The sequence below is a fragment of the Camelina sativa genome, chromosome 14 (genome assembly GCF_030686135.1).
Source record: "Camelina sativa cultivar CO46 ecotype springtype chromosome 14, ASM3068613v1".
Taxonomy (NCBI): domain Eukaryota; kingdom Viridiplantae; phylum Streptophyta; class Magnoliopsida; order Brassicales; family Brassicaceae; genus Camelina; species Camelina sativa.
The window spans coordinates 31,416,052-31,429,630 of record NC_141893.1 but is presented as its reverse complement, the minus strand read 5'-3'; the positions used below and the strand labels follow the sequence as shown (position 1 = coordinate 31,429,630).

Below are 13,579 nucleotides of genomic sequence, written 5' to 3'. Positions count from 1 at the left end.
GGAATTAAAAACTTGTGAAGATTGTGTGTATGGAAAGGACCACAGAGTTAGCTTCTCATCGGGTTAGCACATAACCAAGGAGAAGTTAAGTTATATTCATTCAGACTTATGGGGGTCGCCGCACAATCCAATATCTCTGGGAAATTGTCAATACTTCATCTCTTTTATAGATGACTTTTTGAGGAAGACATGGATCTATTTTCTGGAAAAAAAGGATGAGGCGTTTGATAAGTTCGTGGAATGGAAGAAGTTAGTAGAGACTCAGTTGGAGAGGAAAGTGAAGAAGCTTAGGACTGATAGCGGGTTGTAATACTGTAATCAATACTTTGGTAAATTCTGTAAAGATGAGGGTATTGTAAGAAACAGAACTTATGCTTATACTCCTTAATAGAATGGTGTTGCTGAGAGGATGAAAAAGACCATAATGGACAAAGTAAGGAGTATGCTCAGGGAGAGTGGGATGGAGAAGAATTTCTAGGCTGAGGCAGCTTCTACTGTGGTCTATTTGATTAATAGATCTCCTTCTACTGCTATTGAGTGTGATACACCTGAAGAAAGGTGGACATCTAGACTACCAGATTTAAGTTCACTAAGAAAATTTGGTTGCCTTGTCTATGTTCATGAAGATCAAGGCAAGTTGAATCCTAGAGCAAATAAAGGTTATCTTACGAGTTACCATGAAGGTGTAAAAGGTTACAAGGTTTGGATTCCAGAAGAAGGTAAGTGCATTATCAGTCGAAATGTGACTTTCAGAGAAGAGGCAATGTACAGGAATGCTAAGAGTTGTTCTCAGCTGGAGATACATGAAGTTGACTTAGAAAATCTGGGGTTAGATTCTGGTACTCGTGATCAAGGTGGAGCTAGTCATGAAGCGGGAGATACTAATGAGGTCTCGGTCTTTCATCAACGTAATATTGAGGAACAGTCTCCAGGTACAGGTCAGATAACAGAACAAGATAGTGTGGTGGAGTCTGATGGAGAGGATTTGAGTGATTATCAGTTGGTTAGAGACACGGGTAGAAGAGCAATCAAGGTTAACAGAAAATACAATGAGTCAAACTTGATTGGTTATGCTTATTTTACTGAGGATGGAGGAAGATCCAAACCAGGATCTTATAGAGAAGCATTATTGGATCCAGATTGGGAGAAATGGAATAAAGCTATGGGAGAAGAAATGGTTTCGATGAAGAAAAACCATACCTGGGATCTCGGAGATAAACCGAAGGGGGCCAAAGTCATCGGTTGTAGATGGGTCTTTACACGAAAACCAGGGATACATGGAGTTGAGGCTCCTAGGTTTAAAGCGAGATTGGTTGCAAAGGGTTACACACAAAAGGAGGGTGTTGATTACTTAAAGATATTTGCACTAGTGGTTAAGCATGTATCTATCAGGTATCTTCTCTCGATGGTAGTTCAGATTGATATGGAACTTCAACAGATGGATGTTAAGACTGCGTTCCTGCATGGTTTTCTGGATGTGGAGATAGTAATGGCTCAACCGGATGGATTCGTTGATAATGATCATCCTGATAAGGTATGTTTTCTAAAAATATCGTTGTATGGTCTCAAGCAATCTCCTAGATATTGGAACTTAAGATTTGATGAGTTTATGAGGGGAATAGGCTATAGTAGGAGCACTTATGACAGTTGTGTTTACTGGAGAAAACTGGGAAATGGTGATTATGTTTATCTAATGTTATACGTAGATGACATGTTAATAGCTTCAGTCAGTAAGTCGCATGTAGAAGAGTTGAAGAGACTGCTTGGTTTGGAGTTTGACATGAAAGATCTTGGTGATGCTAAAAAGATATTGGGCATGGAAATTGTTCGAGATCATGTTGGTGGGACATTAGTTTTGTCTCAGGAGGGTTATGTGAAGATGGTATTAAAAACTTTTCACATGGATCAAGCCAAGTCAGTGGCTACTCCTATAGGAGCTCATTTTAAGCTAAGGGGAGTTATTGATGTAGAATATGAGGAACAATTCAATAGGATGAAGGCTTTTCCATATGCTAATATGGTTGGAAGTATCATGTATGCAATGATAGGCACTTGGCCGGATCTCGCTTACCCTGTTGGTGTTATAAGCAGGTTCATGGGTAAACCACTTAAAATTCATTGGGAGGCGGCCAAGTGGGTCTTGAGATACATGAGAGGTTCTGAGAAGAAAAGTCTGTGTTACAGGAAACAAGAAGATCTCCTTTTAAGGGGTTATTGTGATTCAGATTACGCGGGTGATAGTGATACAAGGAGGTCTACTACAGGTTACATATTCACAGTTGGAGGAAATACTATTAGTTGGAAGTCAAGACTTCAGAGAGTTATGTCTCTCTCATCAACAGAGGTCGAGTATATGGCCCTGACCGAAGCTGTGAAGGAGGCGATCTGACTTAAAGGGTTAGCCGCAGAGCTTGGCTTCTCTCAAGATACTGTTGAGGTACATTCGGATTCTCAGAGTGCAATAGCTTTGGCTAAAAATTCAGTACATCATGAGAGAACCAAGCATATTGATATCAGGTTACACTTCATCCGAGATATTATTGGTGAAAGTTTGGTGAAGGTTGTTAAAATTGCCAGTGAGTGTAATCCTGCTGATATATTTACCAAGATACTTCCAGTGGACAAGCTAGATGAGGCTCTTGAGATGCTCCAGGATTATTGAGTGGTGAAGCTTAGAGATAGAGCGGTAAAGCTCAAAAGTGAAGCAGTAAAGCTTAGAAGGGGGACGGTGAAGTTCATAAGTTGAGTGGTTAAACTCAGGAGTTGAGTGGTTAAGCTCATTACTAGATGAAGAGAAGGGTAAGGAAGAGAATCTAAGTCAAGGTGGAGAATTGTGAGATATGTGACTCTGATTCTACTTCAGGAGTTACTAAGTATAGTGAAGACTCTCGGTGTATGAGATGGTTTACCGTGAAGCTCAAAGAAGGCACGTGAGTGGTGCGTGTGGACGATCGTTGGTTTGTGATAACAAGGGTGAGGGGTAGTGTCATCCTTTTATTCCTTTCTTCGATTGTAAGCTGATTCTTATCTTTGATTTTTGGGGTAGTTAAGGTTGTTAGATCTTAATCAGAGATATTAGAGATAGAATCAAGAGAGAGAGTAAGATCGAGACCTTTGTAAAACGGTTTTGGAGATTCTTCATACTAGTGGATTCTGGAGTGGTTTAACTCCGGCGAGACGTAGGGATCCGGCGAGGATCCTAAACTCGTTAAATCGTGGTGTCTCTCGTTTTTTCCTCTTTTGTTCTTTCGTTTTCTTCTTTAATTGATTCAACATCACCAGAGGTGTTTCTCGATTCGGTTTCGTGGTTGATCGGAACAGATCATATATTCTACACAAACCTTGATGTGATGGATCATACAATCCTTAATCTCATATATTATGTGGTAAACTCTCTCTCTCTCTCTCTTTTACTAATCATTGAATCTGATCATGAATCTTAGTCTAATACATATCATCAAATCATTGTTTTTGCTTTAAACCTAATCTTGTTGCTTAATTAAGTTGGTAGAGATATTACCGGTTTCTCTAGTCCTGTTCATCGTGAGAACTCTACCACCAAAACGAGACTGAGACATCACGCCATACTGTCTTATACACGAAAGCTAATGATCATACTATTTATAACCCCAACGTTCCTCGAAGAATCTCAAGCTTTCTATCTCATTTCGATGTCAGCTTCAATAATCTTAGCTTTTGATCTTGATGGCCTTCTCCATTTATGTGCTTTTGAATAAATCTGTTTGATACAATTTCTTCAAGTCTAATGCGGTTAAGCTTAACCAATTATGGTACTAATTTTTAAATACTGCTAGTTTCCTTGTTTGTGACTTTGTGTTTAAGGCCGGGTCTAGGATCCAAGACAACTAGACTATTAAAACCCTGTCCAAATTTGATTATGTTATAGACTTGTAGAGTCATTTAGGTGATGTATGATTTCTTATAATCATGTAGGATCACCCGCACAATGATATGTGAAAAATACTTAGGTTCACCCTCTCCCCTCTCAACCAATTAGAATGTTCTATTGAATATTTTATTTAGAACATAAATCAAAATTAAATAAAAATTAAAACAAATTAAGGAAACAAATTATATATACTTTTATTTAAAGAAAGTTAAATATTGGCTTGGTTTTGATTTTACAATTAAACAGGTTATATATCGGTTTGAGTTTATAAATGAGAATTAGGGTTTAGATTTTATAATTAAAACGAATATGTCGGTTTGGGTTTACAAATGATGTGGTTAGGGTTTAGATTTTACAATTAGAACAAAATTATATGTCGGTTTCGGTTTACAAATGAGATTGTTAGAGTTTAGATTTTACAATTATAACGAAATTATATGTCGGTCTGGATTTACAGATGAGATGGTTAGGGTTTAGATTTTACAATTATAACGAAATTATATATCATTTTGAGTTTATAAAAAGACGGTTTAAGTTTCTAATTTAATAATAATGTATACAGATTTTATTTACTTATTTTATAAGGGGGTAAATGAAGAGTTACACCCCTAGGGATGAATCCAAGTATTGTCCATGATACGTAGACAATACCTTATAGTCTTAAATTCTAAGAATCAAATTTAACCTACTAAAATAAAAATGAGATAATAATGGTATCATTGTAATATTATTCAAGGAAAAGTTTTCATAAAATAGGTATATCTTATATCTTAGTTTAGTCTATTTTTTGTGAAGATGCATAAAATATGTACTGAAAATTTTCTATATACAATTTGGATGTACTCTATACTCATTATTGATTAAACGTCATTGCTGAAATTACAAGGAAAGAAGTTGACAAGAGAAAGGAATAATCAATCCCTTTTTATCAATGATTTATTAAATTATTGTTCATGTTTTTTTATATATCTAAAGAACTTACCAAAATTGAATTTTAGTGCCGAATAAATTTTGGGTGTAAAAAAAATAATTATTTCTTCTATAAGATAAAATAAAATTACTTGGTATCAATCTAAAACTCTACTTGTAGCAAAATATTATTTTCTATAAATTGAGTAAACTAAATAAATCTAATTAATTTGGTGTTGCTCGCAACTTGTTTTAGTAAATGAATATCAAAAGGATAGGTTCGGGGGGGGGGGGGGGGGGGGGGACAGTACAATCCATTGACTTTTAATATATCGACCGTTGAAAAGTCAAAACTTAAATGTGAACGTCATTCAAAATTTCTTCTTTCTTTTCGGCATAGAAAGTTTCGTCGTTTTATCGATAAGAAAAACTCAAATTTTCAATTGAATATTATTTGATTAATTTCACGGCTAAAGAAAATTAGAATTAGCTTCTCCTTACTAAAATTTTCCTATATAAATCAACCCTTCACGTCAAAACTAGCTTGCTACACTATAACATATCAACCAATGGGTCGTGTCACTACTCCATCAGAGGAGAATCCAAACAACAGTATACCGCTTCAGCAAACCGGTACACCCAACCAGCAAACCGGAGTTCCCGTGAGTCAGTTCGCGCCGCCAAAGTATCATCAAGCTAATGTTAACCTATCTGTTGGGAGGCCATGGAGCACTGGTTTGTTTGATTGTCATGAAGACCAAACCAATGGTAATTGTATCCATATACACTCTTATACAAGTTTTTAGATATTTATATTTCTTGCCAAATTAATGGACTCACACTGATCTTTGAAACTTTGTGCAGCCGCTATGACATTAATCTCACCTTGTGTGACATTCGGACAAATAGCAGAAGTGGTGGATGAAGGAGAGATGAGTATGTTCTGGTTTACACAATTTTGAAACCGGATCCAGAAATCTTCATTAATTCGATTTTTTTCTATAGCTGATATTGAGTTGTTTATGCAGCTTGTCCTCTTGGAAGTTTCATGTACCTGTTGATGATGCCGGTTTTGTGCTCACAGTGGGTGATGGGATCAAAGTATAGGGAAAAGATGAGGAGAAAATTTAATCTCGTGGAAGCTCCATATTCAGATTGTGCCAGTCATGTCCTATGCTCTTGTTGCGCTCTTTGTCAAGAATACAGAGAGCTCAAGATTAGGAATCTTGATCCTTCTCTAGGTACTAACTCAAAAACTCAGATTCAAGTCAAATATGTTTAATTATCCAAGAATTTTATTTAAATATAAGTGTTTATAATTGTAGGTTGGAATGGGATACTTGCTCAAGGACAATATCAGAGTGAAGCACCAACTTTTGCTCCTACCAATCAATATATGTCTAAGTAATCATTTGGTTTTCGTTGACCTTCATATATGTTACACATTATTTGCGGACCGTTGTACAATGCAAGTGTATTTTTTTTTCTTTCTATTTGTTTTGTGGTAGCTATCATATAAAATAATTACATCTGTGTTTTCTGAATAGTGAAATATGTTGATATAAGAATGTAATGTGTTGTTGTATTCAATATGTGCACAAGGTATTTATACACAATGAGTTGCCTAGCTAGACGATAGGATCGTATCTACGAGAATATAGGAGATAGTTGATTTACATATATCCTAAGCCTAATACTGGTGGCACGAAATCCCGTACACCCAACGTGGACAGTAAAGTTTGAAAAATAGGCGTTGGCAACGACTTGGTAAGAAGTTCTGCCACTTGATCCGTAGTGGAAATGCCAAGTCACGAAGTGCAGTGGACAGCTTGGAGAACCAACAGCGAGGCGAATGCTTGAGACCATACAACGACTTTCAAAGGCGACACACCTTATTGGGGTCACTGGATTTAAACCCCGGTGGTAGCTTCATGTAAACAAATGTCACAATGTTTTAAATCCTCAAGGTTCCTAGGAGAATCAACACATTCGGTTAAAGAAACTAAAACATAAGGGGAAGGATGTCCAAGCCTACGATGCCACAACACACTAGACGCCTTGCAAATCGCTGATGCCTTGTGAGACCGAGCACCCAACACTCCCATAAAATAGTACACTCCCTCACGTTCTTCACCCGTTCTAATCAAAGTCCTCGAAACACGGTCCTATAAGAAACAAAGAATGTCAGTAAAAATCCCAATGGCACCAGTTTGCTTGAAAAAACAAAACATCGGTGAGTTAATAAGACGAGCTCAACGGTAATGAGTCACATTTGGTAGCTCGTGATGGACGACCATCAGGTTTCGTAACAGGTGAGGGAATTCTGTCAAAGACATCCACCAAAATAGAGATATCACCCGTCATGTGATGAGAGGCGCCTGTATCTAAAACAAAATCAGACAAATGAGTTTTACCCGACAATTTCTCGGAAGAAGTGTTTGAACGTTGGGCTTCAAGCAAGTTGATGAGTTGCGTTATTTGATCGTTGCCACTTTGACTTGGAGAAATGACGCGAGCATTGTTGGCCCGACCTCGACCGGGACCAATGCCCCTTGTCGGTCGTCCTCCTCGCTGAACTGGACGATTGGAGGTGGCTCTGTTATCTGGTCGAGTACCACCATTGTTGTCAAAGTACCAATCAGGAAAACCATGAAGTTGAAAACACTCGGATGCTTCATGGCCTTGACGTCGACAATGTGTACACGATAGGGAAGAACGATCACGGAAGCGAGGACCCAAAACAGCAGCAGCATGAGCCGCAACCTCTGTTTTGGCGGTGAAACCAATCGCCTCTGTTTTGACAAGTTCCTTGGATTGCACAACGTTGAGGTTTTGCTCTTCTCGAATAACCCGAGAGTAGACTTGAGTAAGCGGGGGCTTGGGGTCTTCACTAGTAATGGTTGATCGGATGTTGCTGAAACGAGGAAGATCTAAACCGAACAGGAACTGATGGATTCGGTCCTCTTCTCGTTCTTGAGCAATACCCGGAGCAGCAGCACACATACACGCACAGCCGGTTTTGTAGTTTTGCAGCTCCTCCCATAACTTCGACAAACGACCATAATATTCCAAAACGGACTGACCATTCTGTTTACAGCCATCGATTTCGTCTTTAAGAACTTGTTTACGAACACCGTTGCTGACTGAGAAATGGGAACAAAGAGTTTCCCACAGCGTCTCGTCGATGAAGGAGACGATGAATCGAAGTTTTGGATCAATAGAAGTTCGAATCCAACCCACGATCATAGATTTTGCGGCACGCCACAAGCTCAGGTCAGGATCAGCGGTAAGTTTTGGAACAGATCCATCGACAAAACCCAGCTTATGTTTTGCTTGCAACTGAGTTGCATAACTTAGTGGCCCATTCAGAGTAATTGTCTTCTTGTAGAATCACAGAAGATATCAAAGCTCTTGGGTTGTCGGAGGAACTGAGTTGATACAGTGAAGGTGGTGGTGCAACAACCACTTGTGTTTGTGGAGGAGTCACCATAGGAGAGTCGTAGAAGAGCATCGGATAAAACAGAAAGAGGTGCAGCAACGACGGTTGTGAACAAACAACGGTGGTAGCAGCGCTTAAAAGAGATTTAGCGGTGACGGCGGTTGTTGAAGAACAACGGCGGTGACGGCAGGAGTTGTAAAAAAATTAGGTGAAAGAAACTTAATGTTCTGATACCATGAAATATGTTGATATACGAATTTAATGTGTTGTTGTATTCAATATGTGCACAAGGTATTTATACCCAATGAGTTGCCTAGCTAGACGATAGGATCGTATCTACGAGAATATAGGAGATAGTTGATTTACATATATCGTAAGCCTAATAAATAGCAATAAAGAGTTTTTTTTTTTAATTTGTGTTAGCGAAATGAATTCGATAATAACATCGTTTAAAAATTACTGCATCTGTATATCTAAAACAGTAAAACTATCTATCTTTATTTTTGTTAAAGTTACGAGTTTGGAGGACTATGTACAAAAGGCTATGTAAACATGTATGCAATCTCTACCAATCTAACAAGGTCAACGTCAACTCTATTGCAATATTTAACGGTAATGAAAAGGTATCTTCCGAGAAAAGAAACAAAAGCAATAAACTATAAACTAATGGAGTCCATGAAACATGCCAATCAACTATATAATTATGTTTATATCTGTATACACTATACATATAGACAATGAAAGTGGATAGCAGAGACTAAAAGCTCTAAATTGTGATTAGAAGAGTAAAAAATGGTAGATTCAATTATCAAACATCACTACGTGATATCCAAGACGTGAGTAAAGGAAGAGGCCACAGCCCTTTTGAGGCTTTAATGCTCGAAGGTCTCAAGCAACATTCATCCACATCAGTAAAGGGATTTTACGGTGTAAAATTTCCATCACTGATCGAGTTTTGATAGCATTCTATTTATAAATAAGTTTCCAAAATTAATTACGATTACCACTATACACAACACTTGCAATGAGGACGTATTTGAAAAGTTGATAGATTTTTGCATTTTGCATTTTTTGAAATCTGATTGATAAACACGTGTCATTAGCTTTGAAACCAAGTCAAAACTATACATAATAAGATATTATTTTCCTCAATCTCTCACGTCTCCTACATCGACCGTTCTTAATATTTGTGTTTGTTATTGCCGATCAGGAAAATAACAAAATAATATTACAAGAAGAGGTGATTCAAAAAAGAAAAGATCATCGAGAGCTAAATTAATTGAGAAGAAATTAAACTGAAACGTTTGTCTCCATAGACGACGTAGAGATTACGCAACACGTGTCGGAGATATGATATCGTATTCTTCGAGTTGGTGGTCGGATGTGAATGATTCGCCGATTTGGCAGGATCGGATCTTCTATGTCCTCGCTATTCTCTACGGACTCGTTTCCATCCGCTCTGTGGTACTACTACGTGCTTTCTTGAGCTTTTATTTATTTATTTATTTATTTTTTGGCAAATCTTGAGCTTTTATTTCTCGTTCTTGAACATCTTTGAAACTATGAACTAATGTTTTGGCTTGTTAGATTCAACTTGTGAGATTACAATTGCGAGTTCCAGATTATGTCTGGACGACACAAAAGGTCTTTCACTTTCTCCATTTCGTGGTGGGTGGAGGTTGGTGCTTGCTGTGAATTGTGATTTAACTTCTTTGTGTTTTCATAGATTTTATTGTTATTTGTTAATTGATTTTGCTCATCGTGTTCTATCTCGCAGTTAGGGCTGTGGTATTTGTCTTCAGGCGGAATGTGTGGAACATGCATTCACAGGTGAAGGGTCTTCTTCATCATCATTGTAGTTTAAGGCTGTCTTCAATGCTTGTATTTTTAAAATTAATATTTGATTTTAGCTTTCTATTTTTCATCTAAAAATTGGTATAAACTTCAAAAAAATATAAGATCCAAAAAACCAATTTAAACACTACAAAATTTTTATGTCAGCCATTCTAAATTTGTATAACTTTGATTGTTATTTTGTAGATTATGCAACATATCTTGCTTGATATTCCAAGTCTTGGTTTCTTGACAACCTATGCTGCTCTGATTCTCTTCTGGGCTGGAATTTACCATGACGTAAATTCTGAATCTTATTATTTTTTTTCCTTCTTTGGTTCCCATATTTACTCCATACTCTTTGACTGGATAGGCACGTTCGTTACCCAGTGATGGACTAAAGTCAAGCTTCTTCATGATTAATGCAATTGTATATGTAGTTCAGGTATATTTAATATATACAATTTTGTTTGTGCAATCTAAAAGAAGTTTGTGAAACTCAAAAGGGAATTTTGTTGTATAACTTTCAGATATCTCTTTGGTTGGTTTTGTGGTGGAAGCCTGTTGGAGTTTTGGTTATCATATCTAAGATGTTCTTAGCAGGTAATCTGCTTCCATCTAATTTCACTCAGGAATGGTTACACTATATTTGTCTTGCTATATAGTACATTAGTACTTTACTTGTGTCAACTCTCTTGTGAATATAATTGTAGGTGCTTCATTGTTGGTCGCCCTTGGATTTTTACTTTATGGTGGAAGGTAAATCTGTAGCCACTTGAATATGTACTAGATTTGACATATGACATTTGACATATCACATATGAAATTGTGTCGCCAAGAGTCACCATTAGGTAACGAGTCATTTTGCTTGTATTTTTGTTCCCCTGTGATGCATATAGACTAGATTCTCTTGGCGCTATAGCCGAGTACATTTGTGTACCATTTAATATGATCATGCATTTATTGGAGCTTGATTTTTTTGTACTTGTATGTCTATCTTCTCTCAGGCTTTTCCTAATTTTGCATCGGTTTCCAGTAGAATCTAAAGGGCGTAAAAGAAAGATGAAAGAGGTGCAACATTAAATTGTACAAAATCACAGTGTAACCAATCAAATTTTACTATATGACGCTTCTTGACTCTTTCAGCTCTTTTTTATCTTATGTATGGTAGGTTGGTTTTGTGACAACCATATGCTTTACGTGTTTCCTCATCCGATGTATCATGGTACACACACACAAACACATGTTTATGTATTGATATCTATCACTCCTGACCTTCTTGTTTAATTTTAGAATAAACAACTAAGCAAAGGTTTTGTCATTTAATATGGTTTAGATGTGTGTTGCTGCTTTCTACGAGGGAGCAAACCTTGATGTGATGGATCATCCAATCCTTAATCTCATATATTACGTGGTAAACTCTCCCTTAAACTAATCATAGAATCTGATCATGAATAGTTTGATACATATGGAACCATTGTTTCTGTTTGAAACCTAATCCTTGTTGTTTAATTACAGTTGGTAGAGATATTACCGGCTTCTTTGGTTCTTTTCATCTTGAGAGCCCTACCACCAAAACAAGACTGAGATATAACGCAATACCGTCGTGTACACGAAAGCTAATGATATACCATTTTTAATCCGAAAATTCTCTAAAGAATCTCAAGCTTTTTATCTCATTTCTATGTAAGCTTCAATAATCTAAGCTTTTGTCTTGATGGCCTTTTTACGTGCTTTTGAATAAATGTGTTTGATATTGATACAATTTCTTCAAGTCTACTGCGGTTAATTAATTGATTGACCCCATCTGTTTTGACACAATTTCTTCATGTCGTTTAGTTTTTTTTTAATATTGCTACCCAATATCCTTGTTTGTGAATTTCTGGTCTAGGATCCAAGACAACTAGACAATTAAGCTGTCTAATCTTTGATTATATATCTTATAGACTTGTAGAGTCATGTAATGTATATATACTGTATAGATACTTTATACTTATGTTCATAATACATTTGCTAGCAAGAATTTTTTAATGATTTATATTTCAAAAAAATTATGTATTTAAAGATGTATATATAAAATATGTGTCAAAGACGATAAAAACATATATTCTTTTTTGAAACAAAAAAAATATTTAAAATTATTGCACACAGATTAATTCGAAAAATAATTAATTAATCTGTGTGCAAACATAAGAATGATAATTAATTTTGCATTAACATGTAAAACATCACTATATATATATGTGTGTGTGTGTGTGTCAAATGAAAACTACTTATATGCTTTTTCTGTTCATATTACTCTTTGTTCTAGGTAATTTCACACATACTAAATTTTTGTTTTTTTTTGTTTTATCCTTAAATACTATACTATTTAATTTGATATAAGTAATTAATAAACTGAAAATTAGAAGAAAAAATAGATATTTATTTTGCATTGTAAATAAAATACAAAACAATAAATAATGTAAAACAAAATTTTAATTCTAAAACAACAACTATAATAAAAATGACTATAATTTAGTGTCTCTAAGTTAGTATTAAGTTATTAACTCATCAATCATACCCTTAATTGCTATTTATTAGGCCACATTTTCTATGAAACAAATTAGTGGACAAAATCTTATGAAGTCTGATATCCCAAAGTTTGTGTCTTTGCATTTCATGATGTCCACAAATTTTCTCTATAGGTTTGGCAATAAAAAGTGAGTGAGTACTTAAGTGAATCTTTTTTTTTTGTTAAAAAATTAAGTGAATCTTGCTGTCACGTTTTTATATTTTTCTTACCGCTACGAAGTCGACTACGAAACAGAATATCAAGCATCGATTAAACAACTACTACTATTTGGACCATTTCTCTTTCCCTTCTCTCTAAAAACCCTAGACTTTTTTGCCACCGTTTGCCTCTCCGGCTTGCCATTCCAGTGCCGGAAAGGACTCCTTTCTGTTTTTTTAGTAGTTTAACACCGGCGTTTTTCTTTCCTTGAGTTTGTGGCTGTCCTCCGTCCGTTTCTGGGCTCAAGGTACGTGATTTCCAGAGTAGATATGGCGCATGATAACAACGAGAAGCTTTTGGTGGTCACCGGAGTTTTCTCGAGACTCGTCGGTGTGAGGACAAATCCAGTGGGTTTTGGCTTTGATGAGTGTCGGGGTCTGAGATCTCCTTCTTGGATGTGTCTCAGAGATCGGGTTTAGGTGGTTTTGGTCATCAGTTTCGCAGATCTCTCCTTCTCCAGTCGGTTCGGTTGCTTGCTTCTTCGTGTTTGGATTCGTCAGGTGAGTTTGTTCTGGATTGTGCTTAAGTGTAGGTCTTGGCATACAACTAGAAGACAGGGGTAAGCAGGTTCTTTCTCCGGCGGCGGTGGTGTGGGATTCCCACATTTGATGCGGCTGTGGCGGTGTGGATTCTTTTGGACGTTGAGGAAAACCTAGGTGGTTTACTCTTGGTAGAAGACGCCAGAGGTTTCCCGAAGGTGTTTTCTCGCAGCTCA

General features: G+C 36.7%; 3 protein-coding genes across 4 annotated transcripts; 2 read left to right on the top strand and 1 right to left on the bottom strand.

Moving 5' to 3' along the window:
* Positions 1–5,246: 5,246 nt before the first annotated feature.
* Positions 5,247–6,404, top strand: LOC104742724 (protein PLANT CADMIUM RESISTANCE 8-like). Its single transcript, XM_010463758.3, has 4 exons — positions 5,247–5,587; positions 5,684–5,755; positions 5,848–6,060; positions 6,145–6,404. The coding sequence occupies exons 1-4, from the start codon at positions 5,389–5,391 to the stop codon at positions 6,225–6,227; spliced, it is 567 nt and encodes a 188-aa protein (XP_010462060.1). The 5' UTR covers positions 5,247–5,388; the 3' UTR covers positions 6,228–6,404.
* A 579-nt stretch (positions 6,405–6,983) lies between these two features.
* LOC147928865 (uncharacterized) lies at positions 6,984–8,146 on the bottom strand. Its single transcript, XM_087485727.1, has one exon. The coding sequence runs from the start codon at positions 8,063–8,065 to the stop codon at positions 7,058–7,060; it is 1,008 nt and encodes a 335-aa protein (XP_087341853.1). The 5' UTR covers positions 8,066–8,146; the 3' UTR covers positions 6,984–7,057.
* A 1,267-nt stretch (positions 8,147–9,413) lies between these two features.
* Positions 9,414–11,912, top strand: LOC104742723 (tobamovirus multiplication protein 3-like). 2 transcript variants are annotated; one of them, XM_019235881.2, is made up of 11 exons: positions 9,414–9,722; positions 9,846–9,936; positions 10,036–10,088; positions 10,299–10,391; positions 10,465–10,536; positions 10,622–10,694; positions 10,805–10,850; positions 11,099–11,162; positions 11,263–11,316; positions 11,428–11,505; positions 11,610–11,912. In XM_019235881.2, exons 1-11 carry the CDS (start codon positions 9,609–9,611, stop codon positions 11,676–11,678), a joined length of 807 nt encoding a protein of 268 aa, XP_019091426.2. In that variant the 5' UTR covers positions 9,414–9,608; the 3' UTR covers positions 11,679–11,912. The 2 variants fall into 2 exon arrangements, 1 of the variants encoding a protein (XP_019091426.2); XR_015580601.1 differs by having other exon boundaries at positions 9,428–9,722; positions 10,805–10,942.
* The last annotated feature ends 1,667 nt before the right edge of the window (positions 11,913–13,579 follow it).